We start from the raw sequence: 21,177 nt of genomic DNA, 5'->3' as shown, positions 1-21,177 counted from the left end.
AATTATAAGCAGAGGTAACGCAACACAACACGATACGATTTCTTCTTCAGTTGGGTTTTCCATTACATTTTATTAACTTTTCGAGTTTTTCGTTTTTGCGGCAACCAGATGACACGCTTCCGGTGGCTCCTGTGCTTTTTGTTCGCGTTCATCACAGAGAGCGCCTCTGTTCCGCACAGACACGACGGGAGTGCAGAACGGCTCGTGATCCGTGCACTTATGCAAGCAAAACAAAATGGCAGACTCACTGAGGAAGCTGCCGTCTTTGTTTGGCAAACTAATTTTTTCCTGCCAAAATTGTAGTAACACAAGGGTTGCCAAATAACATCGAATAGAAACAAGGACAGCAAAAAAAGAGTAAAATTAATAATGCCATGTGCGCGAAGAATCAGGAATATATATTTTGTTCAAAAGTACCACATGTCATACACGTATATCGCGTATCAGCTGTTTAACCTACGGGAATCAGGAATTCCTTCGAACTTTAATTTGTATAAAAGCCGTTTGATTTAATTGGTAGACATCAGACAGCATGCGAACTATATGATTCTCATGATTCGGGTGTTTTCTCCATCATCATCATCATCATCATCATCATCATCATCATCATCTAGCCGTATATTCGTCTGAATTCATTTTTACGTGTATTTACTTCGGGAACAATTTCCTTCCTATCCTATGTAACAGTAGATCTTCCAGAGCCCTCACCTCTCTCAAGACGCCAAGGGCTCCAGGACAGGACCAGGGCAGACTGTTGCCATCTCACTACATCCCTGAATTCTTCTTCTAATTTTAGACACATTTCGTGTAAACGAATTCTGTAGTGACGCGTTCGACCCGCCCGCTTGTCCTGGCTTCTACAGTTACTCATTCATTCGCTTCTGTTCTACTTAAAAGGGGCATAAAGCGACGTCATTTCATGAGGTACAGATCTACTGATATATCTATGCGACGCGTCTGTACTAGTTGCAAATCTATGCGACGTTTCGGTATTAGATGCAAATTTCGGAGTTTTGTGCATATTCCGTATGTCTCAAAAATGGAAAAAGCGCGATATAAATTGTATACAGTGATTAAGCATTGTTATAGACCTTTAGGGAACGGTTTTGAAGCGTAAGGAAACGGAACTACGAGTTGTGATCGCCCGCACACCACGTCGAAGCCATTTAAGGTTTGTATTTAGTAAGTGCCAGCGACCCTGAAACTCTCCACAGAAAGAAGCTGACCGACCATTCGTCTGAGTGTAGTGAACTGTTTTAAGAATGCGCACAGCCTTATCATCACGCCTGCACACGCTTTCTTGGTGTGTTTCAGGACAGCAGAATGTTCATGTTTTTCTAGATTGTGTTCCAATATCACATGCCCAATTCGTTTTAAAATTGTGGGAACAAAATTGCGACTATTTTGAAGGGGAACACATTTATTGTGTTTAACATTGTATACATTGTCACGTGTCCGAGGTTCCGTGACGAATAATAATGGGTTCTGGATTTGATGATTGTTTTTATTGACACTTCTTTACAATTACAACCAATTATAACAGCTCACAATCGATGACTGCCTAAGACTCGCTCCATTCCTCACTGGACTACGAAATTTCTCCCGTAACTTGGTTCTGATTCATGAATCGGTCACTTGTTCAGCTTCCGCTGTACGCAGGTTAGCACTCCACAGCCGAACAATCAGCTCCCTCACGAATGACGAAAGCCGAACGACGGCTCACTGCTCACTCACTCGAATGAACTAAACTAACACTTTTATAACGCGAGGCGAACACAATATGTCACCATGTCTTACATTTCCTCTGTTATCCTGTTGTTTTTTGTATATCGTTTCCATGGGAACGTGCTTACCGAATCGTTGCCCAGCAATTGATTATTCCGCGGCTATTGGTTGCAGCAGTAACGTGTGTTTGGCGAGCCGTTGGCTAGTAATGGTCTTCCGCTTTGTTCGTTACTGCGAGAACGTTTGTTTGGATTTTCTCAAAGCGTTTCTAGGCAACGGATCGGTAAACAGGGCCAACGTGCAACAGAGGAATATATGTCTCAGTGGACGAATTTTATTGCGCGTTGCTAGGCAACATCACCAATGAAGACGCTGGCTAGGTATCATGTGACCTGTTCTCTGTGTGGTCTGCCTTATGCAACAACAGAACTGTGTTTTCTGTGCTTCTCGTGCGGAGGCTATATAACGAGGATTACAGAGTAACACCAGCAGTTTCAGTTGTCAGTTCTCAGCAGGAGACAGCCACAGGAAGTTCGTAGTTGAAGAAGACTTAGAAATCGACATGTGAAGAATTGAAATTGTGATTAGAAGACTGTATTCATGTGTAATATTTGGAGTATGAGATTCAGTGATGAGTGGTAGGATTACTTACAGGACACTGCCACCTAAAAGGACACCTTTTCAAACTGGGACTGACAGATGACCCAACCTGTGAAAGGTACCTACATGAAGTTGAATCAGCCTCAAACATCTTATGTGACTGTGAGGCTATAGCTTACCTAAGATTTCGTCACCTGGGTCAGTTCTTGACGAAACCAAGTGACTTTTATGACGTCCCCATAAACAAAGTCCTACATTTCATTCGAAATATAGGATTAATAAAGGGTTACTCCAAAGGGGAAGCACAATAGATCACTGAAGGTCGCAGTGCGAGGGCCGGTTTTTATGGCTCACCCCTCATACTCATACTCATGTGATTCAGTGAGAATGCTATAGTTCCTGTTTCAGCTGTGTTACCAGGAGAGGACCAGTGTGTGTATGTATCAGCGATAGCGCTGTATTTACATGCGATAAAGAGATCTTGTAAACAAAGTGCTAATAAATCCAATCATCCGGACTAGAGCCCGTCATTTTCGCCACGCGTACCAGCCTACACGTGACAGTATCATCACCATGACTGTCTAAATCTCACGCAAAAACAATAGTTTTCAAGCAGGAATCTGTAATGTGTATTATCTTTTCGTGTCGTTAATTCATCTTATGGAGCGGTTGCGGCAATCCAAACACAAGTCAATACAATGTGCAATGCATTGTGCTAAAGTTGTATTCGGCTGGTACGTCACGTTCACAGATCTCATAAAGTACCTTTGCACAAAAACATTACAGTTCTTGGAGTGCTCCACTGCAGTCACCCTTCCTCCCACCCTGTTCACAAACGTCGCGTGTTCGTCAGACGGTTCCCATACACATGAACGTAACGCACTTCAGTAGGTGAAACACGTTGCTATGGACCCGGCCGGTTCTGAGTAGCTGTCAGTGAAGTGGGTACAAGAACTGTAGACAAGGCTATAACTCATATGTAACGCCCTCTCCAGTTTATGCAACGCTAGATGGACCACAACGCAAACAGTCCCTATATATCGCACTAGCAGGTCATTTTGAAACATGAGCTGTGTAATGAGCCCTGATAGTGTGCCGCCAATAGCCAGCAGATCAAATGAAGCAGCTTTCTGCGATGTATTACACGATGAAGTAAGAGTATCGCGGGATTCGATTCGAAACCGTGTCCCACGAGACATACACACTGGGCAGCTTTGCGGTCGTCCCCTGCAGGCCGAAGTGACCAGGCTGTCATCTGGAGGGGAAGCTCATGTAGAATTCCTGATGGAGGAAAAACTGTCGCCCAAAACTGTACGCCACGTAAAAGTGCAGATCCCACAGCTCAGCTCTCACATTAAACTCGCGTTATTTCCGAGTTACCTTTCAAAGAAAATGAACTACAACATTTGGGATCGAAGCAGTGACGCCCAACAACCACACTGAAAATACAGTGCGTTCAGTCAAGGAGGAAACTTCGCAACACCGCTGAACCGGCCCAACATTCCTCACAGATTTCTGCTGTAAATGTTGATAGCAGAATGAGTCATTAGTGCTGATAAATGACCCATTCTGTTATCGGCAGTTACAGCAGCAATCTGTGAGGAATGTTGGGCCCCGTCAGCGGTGTTGCGAAGTTTCCTCCTTGATTGAACACCCTGTATACTGATACCTTTGTCTGTCTTCTGAAACGACGCGTCTCCGTATACAGCCCAGTGGCTTAGCCATAACAGGGTGGTAAGGAGAATATTCGGGTCTTAGAAAGAAGAAATAACAGGACAGAGAAACTGGCAAGTCTTCATCAATTGTAGGTCCCAAATAATGCTGTTAGGGTTATGAAATCGAACTTAATGAAGGGGGAACAAGGGCAGGTGAGAAGCATACAGTATTTTAGTCGGAGAATCTGAAGGACAGAGACCATTTGGCAGACCTAGATGTAGATGGGAATAAATAGAGGATTTTAAAAAGTATCTCGACTAGGATGAATTGGGGAGAGTTGCGGCAGTTTTTAAAAACCTGTCTGTAAATGATGAAAATTTGTACAGCGGTATTTAAAGAAAACAAAATAATTTATTAGTTGAACAGTTCTTCTGCTTTGAGCACAAAATCTACAAGACTTGAAATCAAGGAAATGTGATCACAAGCACAAAGCAAGGAAAAGACTGTACTTGCGACATCTCTATCTCATGTGTGGGGGAGATGCCGCAACAGGCCTCTTCACTCTTTCTGTCCCTATGTCTCCTTTTCTTTTCTTTTCTCTTTTTATCCCGTCCACACAAATTACAAAACAGTCCACACGTGGTACAGGATTAATGTAGCCATTTTCTGCATTCTAATATTGTCTTGATACAGTTTCCCCAGAATTTATAGCAGATGTTGATATCGTAACTATAGTCTTCCTTTTCTAACTTTCCTCACGAGTCTTTCTTTGTTCAGCTTTCGTCTGTGGTTTCTTTGATCCCGATGTGTTTCTCGTTCGGTTCTTCTCGTCAGCTGCATTTCGTCTGTTGATAAGTTCCTGTGGCATTATAATAGTTGCACTTTGTGTTATTCTCCTGTTGAAGGCAGCAAGAATTGTAGGGACCGGACCGACTTCTAGGAGGTGTTTTGATGGCCTGTTTGTATATATTCCATCAGAGGCTGAGACAGACGGACTCCTAACGTGGATGCTGAAAGTTATGGTTCTTTCTTTTCACGTGGACTCGCTGAATTGTTTGTAGTGTAGTGGTTGGGAATTACATTTGCGTCGAAACGAAACATTCCAGTCACTGTACCTCTTGAGCTGCCATGTGACACAGGGACAGCACTTACCAAGCTTTTCCAATGAGCTCCGCCACTTGGTACCGTGTAGTGTTCCATTCTTTGTGGCTTCTCATCCATGTCGTTGGTTCTTGATTGCAATAGGTCCTAAGAGGCTTAAAGAGAGACAAGCCTAGTAGGTGAATAGCCTGAGGTATGTGACTTGGTAAGGAGAGAGTAGCAATGTCATGTGAGTCTGCTAGCTCCAGTAACTCAGATTCATTGCAATAAAATGCATGACCATCAAGAACAAGGAGGCGTTTCCCTGACGGTTTATTCGGAATAAAGTGCTCCCAAAAAAAATCAGAAAAATAACCCTGAATTAAAGTAGGAGGACTTGACGTTCGTATGCACTTCCGGTCCCTAGGGAAGACGGTCCCCAAATGCTTGTTTATTACTAATTCATTTCAGAATGACGTTTGGTGGAAGGAACTGTCCTTCAGAAGGGATCATGCGGTCACTGCTACATTCTCCCCTCTATCATGTGACGCAGGAACGTGCACATCTCTGACCCCTTCCTGTGCTGCAAATATTCCGGGTTTGTACGTATATTAGCTGAATACAAGATTCGTCAGCATTGAATATGTTTCGAGTTTGTTCAGGATGTTGCTTTGTTTCAGAACTGCTTCCAGAATTTTAAATGGTCTGTAAATTTCGTGTAAGGCACTGGCGTATGGTTTAGAAGTTACGTGGTTCGAAGACATGACTATTTTTGGATTGGATGATTGGATTTATTAACACCTTATACATTCACCTCCCGCTTAGAAGCAATACAGCCGTGTCGCTGATTTACACAATTTACAGTTCACCGTTACACACGCACTAGGATTCTCAGTCTTCACTAGTCGAACCCTAGTAACGGAATTAAAACAGCTGTGACTACATCTTCTAATCACACACTAAGTCTTCACAGTCTGACTTCTAATTCTTCAACTACTAACTTCTCGTGGCTACCTTACCGACAACTGACTCCCTTACATAGTCGCGGCACGGACAACGCATGACAGAAAACACATGTCATGTGTCACAATGCGTGTTCGTTGGCCCGTTACCAGCACTGGCTATATCGCGGACCCCACACGGTCTTCTTTTGTGAATAATGCGTGTCTATTGTTCCTTGCCTTGCACTGGGCATGGCGCGGACCACACATAAATACTTCTTCCAATATCCTTTCCATTGTTGCGTACTCGTATTTCGGGCGTTGCCTAGAGATGGCTGTACATGTCACAGCAGTTTATGCTTCTAATGTTTAAATATGTAGGGATATCTTAGTGCGGGATCTCTGCCCAGAAAGCATTGTCACATCTCTCCTGCACCCAGTCACGTGACTGGCAATATAGAAGAATTGATTCTGTTATAAAAATCGTTGAAGGGAAGAGCCAGTTAACTGATAAAAGCGTGCAAAGTTACTTGCGTGAACCTACCCGATGTACACGTGACTCTGATGTCGCCTGCAGACAGTATAACAGACGACTCAGCGACAATTGTTCCTGCAGTTTTCAAACTCGAACTGAAGTAACTTTCACACTGCTGCGTTAGCAATATTGTCGCTACCCGGTTCATACTTTCGAAAATACTTGTCCTGAGGCTTTTTGCCCACTGCGGCATCTCTGTCTGAATGGCCTAACAGTCAACTGGTATTGACCACTGGCGGGATATAGTGAAGCTGATGGTGAGTCATCGGGTACAATAATAAGCTGGAAACTTCTTGACCAGCTGAGCGCAATGAACTTCTCAAGAAGGACTGTTGCATCCGTAATTCTAGAGTTAGATAAATGTAGATAAATTATTATTTTAAGTGCAAGTAAACGGATTGGAGGTAGAAAAGAAAAGTTCTCCGTTTGTTTTTTCTTTATGTAAGAACATTACATTTTTTTTTTTTTTTTTTTGGCTTCTTCTGTATGACAGCTGTGAAGTTTCATCAAACAATGACGTCACTTCCCTGCTTCTTGTCAACGTGACTTTCTTCAGCCGACCCCTCTTGTCGCCTTGGCCTGAGACAAATGCCTAGCAATTTCTCTGTCCCACAGCGCACTTCTGACAGGACCGCGCATATGTGCATATCGAAATATCTTGCTTTAAGAGACCGCACATCTGTACGCTTGCCTACAAAGGCATTATGTACAATTTACTCTGCCTGCCTCATGTACCATAGCCTTCTCATCACACAGAATGCAAGTAGCAATTCGAGGGGCAGTTCTGGGAAAATCATTATCCACATTCAAACATAAACTGTTTTAATAAAATTAAACATATTTTAAAGTGTCCTTTATCACACACCTTCCGCTGCTGCCGATTGAGTGTCTCCATTATGGCTCCCATCTTGAATGTAGGCATGGTCGCCATTTTGGAGCTCAAGTTATGACGTCTGGGTGCCCGCCAATAACGTGACTGACTACACCAGTATCATGTTATACATTGTCCACTGTGTGAAGTGTGTCCTATACAGGCCTAGACGACGTTTCGGGAGTTCACTCTCTCCCATCTTGACACCCAGACGCCTGCAGAACTGGAACGATGCCAGCGTCTCAAATGTGAATGTAAAATGTAGGCCATTGCTGTCAGTGGCCAGTATCCGACATAATATTGGTGCAATGAGCCGACAAACTGAGGCTAGGTGACATGGAACTGCAGGGCAGTGAGGGGCTGGCACCCATTTCCTTGCCATTCACAGCCTTACTGCATGTACACAGAAACGTATTGAAGGATAAAATAAGTAGGACTTTTGAATCGGGCGGACATCGAAAGAAGGGCTCTGGTGTTATTCAAGGCACGGTCCTTGTAAGGCCTTAGAAAGGGCCGGTTCCCTGTATTCGGCCCAGAGACTGTGGATCAGAGCCGTCACAGAGGCGTCGAATTTAGAGATACTGCGGAAAGAAATAGAGAACGTGTTGATTTAAAGCTTAAAGCATTTGTTACTAACTGGAGACGGACTGTGCGTCATCTACTGCAGTATTGCATGAAATATTTCAATGATTTAAGTGAACTGAGTATGTGGTACAAATTGACCTTGCCTGCATTTGTGCAAATTTCATTATTCTGTCAGTAAATCAAATACTGCGCACAGGTCCAAGTAAGAATATATCATATAAATTCGTGGGCGAGATGTCACATGCATTACAGAGAGAACACCTGAGAGTCTTGAACGTAAGTGACGTCATGTTAGAAATATACAGGACTCGTGCATATGTGTGGAATATACATTTTTCTCAATACAAATGACACTTTCGTTATAGCCGAAAATTATCTTTGTAGCAATATTTGCTTTCTGAGTGAGTGCTGATGATTTCTGATGAGTGCTTCGTGTAAACACAGGAATTTAAAAAATATATTCTACTTCTTAGAGCATACATATTGTTTAATTTTAAGTCACATGAAATAAATACTTTCTAAATTTTTAACACCTGCATATCCAGATTATTGTAAATCCATACCAAAAAAAATGTGTAATAAGTACATAGTTACAAGCATTAACTTTCCCGAAGTTACGTCATAGGAGAAATATTAGTTTTTCAATGCAGTTTACTTTAAGAAAATCCCGCGCGAAGAACAGGAGTCAGTCAAAAATAAGCGTGAAAGTGTAGAGTTTCCAATGGCGTTTCTTGCGTTTTTTAATCCTTCATTGATCGGTGTATGAAGCTGGTTGATTGTGAGGAGGACGCTACATGCCGCGACGCGCCCACGCATGCCCGCCCGCGCGCCCGCTGCTGGGTGCCAACGCACTGTTCTAAATATATCTCCTCATCTGGGATATCCGGAAATCCGGCCCCGTTACGACCTTCACACGGGAACTTGTCTCACTTCTCTGTTTTCTCTTGTTGCAGGAGACTTCTCCCTGGATATCTTCCCCGTGATGCTGGATGACGACGCTCGGTACCAGTGTCAGGTGGGCCCCGGACTCGCTGGAGAGCCTGGAATCCGGTCCAAGTTCGCGACCCTCACAGTTCTTGTACCTCCTGAGCCTCCTAGAATAGTGCAAGGGGATTTTCTTGTGACGACTGAAGACAGAGAGATCGAGTTAGAATGTGTGTCTTTAGCCGGAAAGCCAGCGGCAGAGGTAAGGGGGTGTGCTGATACTCGAACCACGCTTTCGTAGTCTGTCCAGCACTGCATTTTCTTGTATAGGTTAGTATTTCCCAGACCTGGCAAATCTCTAGACTGATTCTCAGCTAGTCACTGCTTGATCTCTTCTTTCCCATGTATGTACATACGTATACAGGCTCCTCTGTGCAAGTCGAAGTCACGTTGCGACTGACGGTCAGTCAGTCAGTGATGGGGCTCATGGCCAGATATTTATTACTGTTTCACACTTACGGCCTTGTTTTTGTGGGGCACCCTCTCTGACGAGAGGACGGGTCTGTCTTTTGTATATGCTGCTGGCCCTTGCCAGCTTAGTCTTTCTCGGGTCCGAGTCCCTTGGGATTGGCGACCATATTTTATTGTCTCAGATGTGACACTTCCATTTTCGTCGCCTCCTACGACTCCCAGGGTCACGGTGGTGTACCCACTCTACTGTACGTGTCGTATCTCTACTTTTTTATGTAACCGCAACCCTGAAAGTAAGCTCACAAGTTTCAGCACCCTCTTCTCAGACACTCTCAATCGAAGTGGTTCCCCTGGAAGACCAGCTTTCACACCCAAACGAAACAATAGTTAAAATTATAGTCTATATTTCCATTTATGTTTTTAGGAAGAAAACAAACCCGTGAAAGTACAAAGCGTTGATAAGTGAGCTAAGAAAATACCTGTTGTATCTGTGGATAGGGGCTTTCAGATAAAGTGCTACAGACTGTTTTCAGGTTTGGTTCTGCTTTCGACATCTTCCGGTGTTGATAATTACCACCAAGAAGGAAATCTTGGGGGTATAAAGCTGTGTAGCCCGTTAAAAAGTCAGCCAACGTTTCGGAGGAACGTGTCACTTCCATCTTCGGGATCGAAAAATAAGACAGGAAAGAAACCAGCAGCTCTGTTTGCTACCTGCTTCGTGCTCGTTTATTTCTTGGCTTATCCTTCGTCCCTGAAAATGGTGATGATGTGTTCCTCCGAAGGTCGGTTGACTTCAACGGACTACATGGCATCCTACCCCAGAAGGGATAACTCAGGGCTGACAGGGCCTCAGATCCTCCAGGGATTTGCATTCGTAGTGAGGGGCAGGGCATGTATGACGTTTTCCGAAGTGTTAGCGATCCCAGTGTTCGAACGGACCAATAGTGTACGCGGCCCATTCTGCGCAGCCGCTGTGATCAGTAATTAAATAAGCTTACATTTAGATTATATAAGAATATATTTTCCAAGTGTATATGTATATTGTATTCTGTATTCATTGTGTGTTATCATGCCCACATGCTGGGTGCGCATGCGCCGTAGAGGCGAGAACGGATGATGTAGCAAATTGATGTCTGGGCTTCACGCCCGCGTACAACATATATAAGAGACTGATATGATGTTATGTTTCTCGTACGTAGTAAATACAGTAATTTGTGTCCGTGTGTACACGTGTCTCCTGCATTCCTTCCACACCTACGGTCCGCGTCTTCAGTAAGGCTGTATATGATACGTGGTTAGAGCATTCTTTTAGACATTGCAGAGGTATTCTGCATCCAGTGGCACGTATATCTTGTCTGTCTTCTTGTCCTTTGCAAAACCATGATCTCCCTCGTGTCACAAAATGGCCGTCGGTCCTCACTCATATCCATATTTTTATCTCTTGCGTGTTACATCCATAATTTGGCATTTCTATAATTGTGTAACGTCGAACCGACACATAACTGTAATCGTAATTCTATGGCATGGGTCTTACATTTACAGAAAGTCAGGAACTGGGGGTGTTTGTGAGCAAAATGAGAGACAGCTGCGTGACGGGGAGGTTCGTCATTGTAGACCTACCCTTCAGCAAATATTTTTAGCGTTTATTTCAGGTTATCGAAACATGAAAGACGAGTGGGAGAGTGTCTTCCAGGTATTAAAAATCGTTCCTACATTTTATGGAATTCTAAGGCTTATTACCCGGTTCATAAGGGTCGGCCGCGTCGCCTCTGTCCACAGGCAGATGGGTCGAGTCAGCATCTTCGGAGCCTGTTTCATTACGATCCATTGTAATGTCTTCGCCCGTGTATGCCTAACTCTCGTCCCTCAAGTTCTCCCGATGTTTGTTTATGAATAGATGTAAATTCGATAAAAGACTTTCGAACTTTCTAAGTTTACTCTAAGTCAGTGGTTATTAATAGACAATGCAGTTTGTTAGAGCTGTGAACTACGTAAGTATGCATTCTCCATTCTAATGCAGCTGCTTATCTAGCAGCAACACTATCTGAGTCATAAAAAATTAGTGCTGAAGAAATGCAGCAGAAAGTTGCAGTAGAGGGATGTAGAATTGTAACAGACTCTGGTGTGGAAAGGAAACTGAAAAAGAAATCAATAAGGAAATTCACGTGACGGGGCAGAATCCAGTAGAGATAGGATTGGCCGGAAATCGAATCAGAGCCCTCTGCTAGGAGCTAAGTGACGGCACTCACGCCCAAGGAAACTACTCAATCCTACAAATAATATTTCTCTTACTACGTGTCAAGTCATCAGCTGTTTAAACTTGATGCCCCTGGGACGGCTACGTGTAGGAGTAAATGAAGCGTCCGTCCGCATGAGTGTTCTGGGTGGCGGCGATCACGCAGTCTCGTGAAATGAGTGTACATTAAATTCGAGAGATCGATTTCAGCAGCAGTCATAAAATTGAGAAATTCAGAGTATCATTCGAGGACTGGATATTTCACGAGAACTCCTCCTGCCATATTCCAGCACTGCGCTCTGCCCTCAGTGCCTGAGTTACATGACTGTTTCGGTTTTACAGATAAAGACTAAAAACGATATGATATTGCAACTTGCTGGCTAGACTTGCAACGCGAGACGGCATATTTGGGAGTCAATGTGTCAAGGCGGGAGTGTACGCAAAGAGAATCAGTAATAGCAGAAATAACTGAAGCAAGCTTTTTTCCTTGGCACTACAGCCCCAGTGGGCCTAGGCCTACCTCCATGAAACTCTCCGTTCACTTCGGTTTTTCTACATCTTATACATTCGGTAGGACTCCTTGGGCGAGTGATCAGCTCGTCGCAATGCCTCTACCTGTACACAAACACAGAAAAACGCACACAAACATCCATGCCCTGAGTGGGATTCGAACCCACGATTCCGGCTTCCGAGCGAGCGAAGACAGTGCATGCCTTAGACCGCTCGGCTACCGTGACCGGCAAAGCAAGTATTACAATCCACTTATTTACGTGGTGCATGAAAGGGTTCTGAAGGATCAGTACAATGAGTACATGAACTCTGTTTCTGATTCACGAGCAGTAAGTCACAAGACCATCAAAACAGATACAAAATACCTAATAGTAATTTTAAAACAGTGCAGCTAATAACTTATTTCTCTATGGAATTTGGAATTACATGGCTCATCTGGGGCATGCTGCCAGATATTGCGTCTCTCATCTCTGGACGTTTCGCATCCCCATCAGAATATGTTGGTCAGGCTCGATATGAATGTAGGCGAAAGAGCGAAAAATAAATGACAGCAAAACATGAAATAAGAAAAATAAGGAACGCAGAGACAAGCAAGAAAGAAGAGAGAAACGCAAAGAACGAAGAGAAGAGGAAAATAAAAAGGAATAAGGAATGCGAACAAATAAAGAAAAGTTAGAAGGTAAAAGGAACGGAAAGGACGGTTCGAAAGAAAAAGGAAATGGCTGAAGGAAGGGAATAGAGAAAAGTGAAGAAAAAAAAGTGCGTAGTTAATCTTTTTCCGTAAATAGTGACCATGTTTGTTGCCCGGTTTTCTCCTTCCTTTACCACGTACGGCATAAGGGTTAAAAGACTGTAATGAAATACGAATTATAATTCTAAAAAAAAAAAAACGCCCATCTTTAAGTTCCCCAGTCCAGCAGCTTCGGCATAATCCCTTTTACACGCGTGAAGGACAGTTTATCATACCCTGGGGTTAACGTTCACAATATGATTTGGATCGAAGACGTGGTAATGTTTGTGAACGACACCTAGCCTAGATAAATGGGCTCTGTCTGTCGCATATGATCCCGGAATTACAAGACATCCTTCACTTGTCATAACGCAGCAGTAGTTTTCCGTAGTAATAGAAATATTATTTTGGTGATGCCAGCAGCTAATGAGGACAAGAGTGCGGATACGCTGAAGTATTTTAATGACATTCAATTTTGTCTTAATGTGACCGTGCTCTAACTGTGCCTATGCATTTGCTTGCAGTGAGGTGGGGAAAAGTAAGTTATGAAGAAATGAGCCACTCATCCTAATTGGGTAATATGTGCTTCTGTTGCCTGGAATGTCTTTCCCTGAAACAGTGGGAGTTGTGTGTACATGGAGATGAAAGTATCGAATTTCTGACTGCATTTTTATTCTTAAAGAACATGTTCGGAAAACTGTTTCAGCCAAAGTGAGTGTCGATACGTCATTATACATAACTCCACGGAACAGAGTCACTCTCGAAACGTCAGCTAGTCAAGAAATTGCTAGTCCGTCAGCAGCCCGAATGTTCGTTGGGTGTTCACAAGAGCCTGCCACTGGATCATGAGTCCTACGCCAGATAAATCCAATTCATGTACACATGTTGTGCTTTCTAAATCAGTTTTAATATTATTCAACCCACATGCACATGAGATTGCCTAGCGATCTATATCCCTAAGGAGTCTCGATCAATTTGATATATGCATTTCATACCTGGACCATAATATTGCTATTTTCATCACTATCATTTCTTGCATATTTATTGCCGTGTTCAAAAGTCTCCTCTACTGAACCCTATCGTCATCCGGATGAGTCCAGTCCACCCACATCCTTACATCATATTCAAAGGACCCATTGTAATAATATCTTTCCATTTACGCTTGGGTTTCGCAGATGGTTGCTTCACAACATAGCTATCCGTCAGCTAAATTACAAATAGTTCCTTCAACATAGGTTGTTGAAGATTTGGGTTACTTTCTGCTCTTTGACATTGCAGTTCATACTCAGAGACACAAATGCACGGGAAGGAACGTGAAACGCGTGTGAAGGATTTTTTTTTTCTTGTTTATTGAAGAGCAAAGATCAGTAATGTTGTATCCCTTGTTATTTCTCCAACCAGTCCCATGCTTCCCGGATAATGAGCGTTGGCAAGTTTCCGTGATTATTGCCATGTGCGCTTGACAGCCCCTCAGCCTTGTGTCAAGCAGCAGTTCGCTCGTGCCGCTATAGATAATGTTGGTCTGCAAACCTTCGTCACTGCATCACGGGCGCAAACACGGCTTCAGCGTCACGGACGTGAATACTAACGGGGCGGTTTGTTCAGCAATAACGTAGCAGCAATAGTTGTTGCAGCCCGATGACACACAACCGCTCTGCCACTGCAAATTTCGGGAATCCCCATGTATCTATGAAGACTGAGTCTGTGAGTGTCGGGGGTCCACAATATGAAGACCACGGTAAACAGAAGAATCTGCTGCAGTCACCTCGCCTACAACTGATCTCGTACGAAATCACGCGGGATTGAACGCGAGACTCCGCGGTGTGCTACAGCACAGTCATATCACAAAAAGCACTGCATAGTCCTCTTGGGGGGACGAGAGAACTTAATCGGTATAGCGACTGGGCTAGGGGCTGTGCAACCGGGGAATCGAGGTTTGATTCCATGTAAGAGAAAGAGATATTTCTCTCCTTCGCAGCATGCAGACTGGTTTTTGGGCCCGCCCAGCCTCCTATCTGATGGGTACCAAAGGGTGAAGCGCCAGGAGTGTGACACTGACACTCATCTCAATCTCGTACCGAGGTTAAAAATGCGCAGACCTGTACGTCCATTCCCCCATGCGTCTTCGTGGAGTAGCGTTTAATTAAATCATCGGGACAGCTCGTCTTCAGTTAATCATCAGCCAGTCACAGTAGCCGCTAGCTTGGACGTTGGGATCGTGGGTTCGAATCCCGCTCAGGCCATAGATTTTTGTGTATGTGTTTAGTCTGTGATTGTGTTGTCCTGTGTCTAGGTAGCGGCCTTGCGACTGGCTGATCACTCGCCCAAGGAGTCCTGCCGTCTGTGAAAAATGATTACGGAACTGAATAAGAGGCGAGGGCCCTGAATGGGCTGGAAGAGCCATTGAAAAAAATAATAGTGATTAACCCGAGATAAAACACAACTTTCACTTTTGCTGAAAATGAATTCATTCGTGATAACACGTAAAACTGGATGCGAAACTTTTCGGTGGAAAGTGAGGTTGAATCTCTATAAACTGTCCAGTCTTTCGTTGCATGACATCAGATTTAAAAGTTTCCAAATTTCTCATAACCATATCCCCGTATGAGAAATGCAGCAGACCTAGTATATGTTATTGGTCGTTCATCTCCTCGGTCTTCGTCGGCAAAGCTTTGGTGACTATTTAATAAGTCTGACAAAAAAATATTTGCATAGTTACCATAGTGAAATAACTGGGATTTTGTTCATCGTCCGGTATTCTGTAAGACACAACGTTTCGGCAACCGGATCTGTTTCTGTCCTCAGGTGAGGGGCCCAGTGACAGATTAGCTCTTTCTAACGGACTCAACAGAGTAGGTGTCTCCCACCCCCTCACATGAGGACGGAGACAGATCCAGTTGCCGAAACGTTGTGTTGTTTAGAATATCAGACGATGCTCGAAGACCAAAAGCCCATAATCGCGAGCGTTCACGATCGTGGAAACCCATTAGAGTCCACTGTAGTGGGACTTCTAATTGTTCTATCAAAATGATTCTTCGTCCATATGACTAACTTCGCTGCAAGTTTTCAACCCCCTAACCAATATTTTTGCGAGCTGGGAGAGTACAGTGTAGTGACTGACTACGGGCTGGACGTCCGGTGTCAGATTCCAAGCAGAAACAAGGATTCTCTCTTTGTCACGACGTCCAGACCAACTCTGCAACACACCCATCCTCCTTCCAAGTGGGTTACGGTGCTGGTGACGAAACCGAGAAAGTATCGCTCATCTCCATCCGTTGCTACAGCTAAGAATGCATGCGTGACTGGATTACATTACCATTTTAACTTATATTGATTTGCAAGTGTTTCACATACTGATGCTGAAGAAATATTCATGCATAGGTGACTCACATATCTCTGTCAACAAAGTAACTGATATGACCTGTTTGGGAGGTGAAGAGTAGGGCCACTAAACTGTTTGATTCGAGGCATTCAGGACGGTGTAAATTTAGATCACAGTTTTCTGATTTATGCCACTGTGTAGTCTGTGTCCTGCAATACCGACTGACATCTCAGTTTACAGACATAAACCTGAGCATGACTTCGAATCCCAAAAAGTTCTTTGCAGAAAATTATAGCCGTGATCGGCGTTCGTACACGTGTGACACTCTGTACATTAGGCTGGCACTGCTATTGGCAACTGAAAAACTCAGGATGCTGCGTGGTATTTTCTCTGCATCTAATATACATGGTGATTCTAAATTAGTATTCCGTGGCTTAAAATTTTGAAACCGGGAAAAAAAAAAGCAATAAAACTGGTTGCGTACAAAGAAAGGCGCGCATGTTGAAGCTGTTTGGCATTCTGCAGTATTAATTCTATAAGTAATAAAACCTTTTGATTTATACTTTCATATTCCTTAAGTAATTTAATTTTATTTTTCCCGGTTTGAAGATTATAGGCCACGGAAACCCCGACAAAAATTTAGAATCATCCTGTATTTAATCTTCGTTTTTTAGCGACGTTGCATCCTGTAGAAAACAATTTCCATCTCGTGTTAATAAATAAAGGGAGCAGTTTTCTACAAGGCACCCTGTACTTCATTTTAACTCAAAACGACGTTCCAGTCCCTCTACAAAATCCTCTCTTCTTTAGTCATTGTTCTTCGTGGACTGGTAAAGTGCCACAGAGAACAAAAGTACAAAAAGGAGAAGTTGAAATGAAACTGGAACTGAACATTGCTGCCACCACAGTAACATTGATTTTGTTAGTCTTGTGAGAACGCTTTGAAAGGAGTTTAAGGCCCTCTCATTTCACGAATGCATTTTCCGCAAACTGTAGTAATGCCGGTAGGCTTGAAGATGCCTTTGATCTTGTTTGAAAGGTTGTTCATATCGGGGATTTAGTAATTAATGATCTTCTAGGAGTTCTCACCATCAAATAGAAATGATCATTATTGCCACCATCACAATAACAAAAGACTGCCCCGTTAATTCGAAGAGTTCAGTACGCTCGAAAATATGTAGCTACTTAATACGTTGCCATCTTGACAAAAGGGAATTTCATTTACATTATGAGCACGATAAGAAGTAAGTTAGCTCAGCAGTAAAATATCTTATTCGTTTAAGGAAGGCCTTCTTACCAAATCCCTAAACTAGATAATGAGATACTGGTTACAATTGGAGTGTCTCACACCAAGTAATGCGATTCATAGTAATGGCTCCTTGTGGTAAGTATTTACAGAGTTACGAGCGAGTTAAGCTCGACATTGGCTCAGAAACGCTTGCAGGTGTCCCTTTAAAGTATCAATCTTGTCTGGTTTGAAACAAAAATTGTACCTTGTCAGTAACTTCTAAACCGCCCCAGAACCAAATTTCACGGAAATCCGTTGAGCGTGACTCACGTTGTTACATGCGGACACATGGACAGACATGGCGAAGCGAACAGGCGCATTTAAGCAAATTCTTTTACCAACGCACCAAAATGAAAGGAAGCAAGCAAACTAGACCGGCAGCAGGACCGGCAGTTTGGAAGGTAAGTAGCAAGAACCGAAATGATGTATGGAAAACAGGTCGAAGAAATAAAGCAATAAGAAAGGAGATACGAAATAAATAAATACGAGGAGAGTATAAAGAAAGAAACAAGATAAGATAAAATACAGACTCAAACAAAGAGAAATGAACAAAAAAGAACCGGTGTATATTTGTGTACGACCGTTACCTCCCACGGAACAACAAATGTCCCAAGGTACAACATCTTGCTTCAGTGGTTGGCATTTATATGCCTATTTGTTCGGCTTGTCGACAGATGGCCGGTTGTAACGTGATCCGTAGATTCAGCACCGTCATCACAAAAGCCCATTACTGGATCCTGTCATGAGCGGGTCCAGTTCACTGAATTGCAACAGCAGCTCTCTCATCAATGCTTGCATTATTGGCCAATATCAGTTCGGGGTAAAGAGAAAATTGATTGACGATGCATAAATCCGTAAAACACGTCTTACATCCAAGTACCTGAAGTCAAGTAATGAGACCGGAATTTAAATAATAAACGCGGAATTTATATTGTAAATGCAGTAGACGAAAATCAGCAGGTTGCAAAGTTGTGTCTGTCCCGGTTACGGATTTAGATGAGAACAGATTTGTCATGCGAACGGTAAAGCTGCTTTGCACGGACCCGCTGCTTAAGTGCAGTGCCATGAATACGTTTGCAAATGTGAAACTGCAGCTCCACTCATTCCGAACATTGGAGAGCATGCTGGATGGGGTTCAGGGCCAGTCGCATCCATAAGAAAGGAAAAAAAAACAGGCAGGATGAGCTCAATAATTTGTACTTTTCACCAGATGGGCAGAATATGTAGCATGGAAATACGCGAAGCGCAAACAAAATGTTAGTCTTCACTTGCTGTTTTTTGTACGTGTTTCCTGATATTCTGCGTCTTGCAGTTTTCGAAATGATTTAATAACAAAAAATTTCCAGAGTAGGTCCTTAACTTAATTTAATTATTAATCTCTTTGGTATATCTTGGTACACCGCCTCTGTGGTCTAGTGGTTAGAATTCCTGGCTACAGATCCAGAGGTCCGGGTTCGATTGCCGGCGCTACCAGATTTTTTCTGAGAAGTAGTGGGTATCGTGATGATAACTGAGGAGTTATTTGTAGAAAACCAGAATTAACAGCCTTGGGGATTCGTTGCGCTGACCACGTGACACTCTCTATCCGCTAAAGTTGGCACTAACTTCGCCGACAAGCGGCGGTCGCTCTGTCGGTATAGTTCGCTTGCGGACTAAAACCACGGAGTTTGTTTCGTATATCTTGATACTGTCCAAGATGTTTCTACTTATATCATAAAACAACTTCAACTCGCACAGTTACATGTCCTAGGTCAGTTTTGACGCTGGGAAATATGTCAACTAACTAATCAAGACTGAGAGGCCCGTGTTTGCTTCAAGCAAATGTTGGGATAGGCTCTTCAAATAAAACACCTTGGGCTCCTCTACGATCCCTTTTCACAAGTCATTATAGTTTATCAGCGCCCTAACTGCAGGCCACATTAGCTTCAATGAACACATCTCCGGACCAGTTGCATTAATTCTAACCGCCTTCTCATGTTGCTGAGTTCAGTTCCTTTGGCCAGTATCAGTGTAGGGCGGCCAGCGCACAAATTTGACAACCTCACCTCCATCTGTGAGCCTGGTGTATGTTTTGTTAGTGTGTTGGGCTTTCTTTCTTAGGAATGAGGAAGTAAACGAATTACAGGCAGCCAAAGTCTTAGTAATATCTGACCATAACCGCGGGTTCGATTGAGTTCTTATGGATCATACTGTGACATGACGCCTGAAAGCCGGAATAGTTTACTGATTGGAAGCGGGGGTAAAAAGATTCCCGCGGAAATGTACACGCACGTGACTATAGAAAAACTACCGTTTCTATGTAGCGGCGAGGTAAACACACCTCTATAAAAATATAGGAATTGTTAGGAAACAGCGTTTTCTACGTGCTTCTTGCCGTGATGTAAGTAGGACAGTGTGACGCATCGAGATGGTCGGCAGTTGCAGCAGAGAACTGAGGGAGTCTCGTGAGATGTCAGTCGAATGATTGAGAAGAGACGGCAAGAGGTGAATGAGGCCGTGAAGAGAAGACTTCATATGTGCTGCAGTGACAGTGAGTCTGTTACAGTTCCTGTGTTAAAATCCGTTACCAGGAAATGACTAGTAGCGAGTGTAGTAGACTGAGGACACTAGTGTGTGTGTAACTGTGTACTGTATCGTGTGTAGATCATCGATAGCTCTGTAATAGTCTGTAGTTCCAAGTGGTGTATATAACATGTCAATATATTCAATTCATCCAATCCGTACCCCGTCTATAGCCACTCTCCTGTATACTCGTACTTGACAATGTTTCCCCCGCACCTGTCCCAAAAACAGTACAGACTGTAAACATTGCCAACTGACAAAATTCTTCCTTCTTCTGCCAGGCAACAGCATGAGCACTTCATTACGAAGATTCAGCGACCGACAGGCCCTATATGAGTGGGTAGCATTTATGCTTCATATTCGAGGATTCCGGGTTCAGATCTTGCCCCAAGAACTGGATATACTGTCTGAGAGTGTTTCGTGGTTTTCCTCAAATGCCTGAATATTACCTCAAAAGAGGCGACTTTGGTTTCATTCACTAATCATTCTGTCATTTGTGGAAATATAGTAAAACCTGTCTTAAACGGAATTTGTGCTGAAGCCAGGTTTCCGTTTAATCAAGGTATACTATAATAATTAAACCAGGACATGCACATATTTGAGATAAAACAAAACAACATGCTCATTAATTTACTCACACTATAATCATTGAACACATGGAAACATTACACTGAATAGAAAAGAATTGCAGTACTCAGTTTTTATAATTTTACCAGAACTCAGGCAGTTTCTTGCACGCAGTTTACTCTCTTGGCTGCCTGACTTTGCACAAACACTTTAGCCTGAGAAATTACACTAAGCATGTCTGAATCATTCCGTTGCACGGCAAACTCCTACAGTTCCTTCAGACTTTTGACAGCTTCTTGATAAGTCTTCATTCTACACTTTACTTCTTCTTCTTCCTCCTCTCTTCCTTTTCGACTTTCTCTAACATTCTGAACTAATGCATCGATATCCACTGCGTCTGGTTCTGTCCATGTTCATGTAGCCCTCAGCACTGCAGTTACTGAAAGCAGCTCCATTCGTGCAATTTTGTAAGTCCTGCTGAGCATTCCCATTGTCTGCACTAGCAGCAACTTCACCTGTAGAAAATCCTGCTTTTTCGAAACACTTTGCCACGGTTTCTGGTAACAACTATATT

The 21,177-nt window shown here is 43.2% G+C and overlaps 1 protein-coding gene across 4 annotated transcripts in view; it reads left to right on the top strand.

The window, feature by feature from the left end:
• LOC111870614 (irregular chiasm C-roughest protein) overlaps positions 1-21,177 on the top strand; it is a 525,714-nt gene that overhangs the window by 463,469 nt on the left and 41,068 nt on the right. For all 4 annotated transcript variants that reach the window (XM_023863049.2, XM_023863048.2, XM_033753921.1 and 1 more), the window contains one exon: positions 8,947-9,179. In XM_023863049.2, the coding sequence (XP_023718817.1) occupies positions 8,947-9,179 (233 nt within the window). The remainder of the gene's footprint in view (positions 1-8,946; positions 9,180-21,177) is intronic.

This window comes from Cryptotermes secundus, unplaced genomic scaffold (assembly GCF_002891405.2).
Source record: "Cryptotermes secundus unplaced genomic scaffold, Csec_1.0 scaffold363, whole genome shotgun sequence".
In the NCBI taxonomy this organism is placed as follows: Eukaryota; Metazoa; Arthropoda; class Insecta; order Blattodea; family Kalotermitidae; genus Cryptotermes; species Cryptotermes secundus.
Note: the sequence above shows the minus strand (reverse complement) of the source record. Positions and strands in the feature narration are given on the sequence as shown.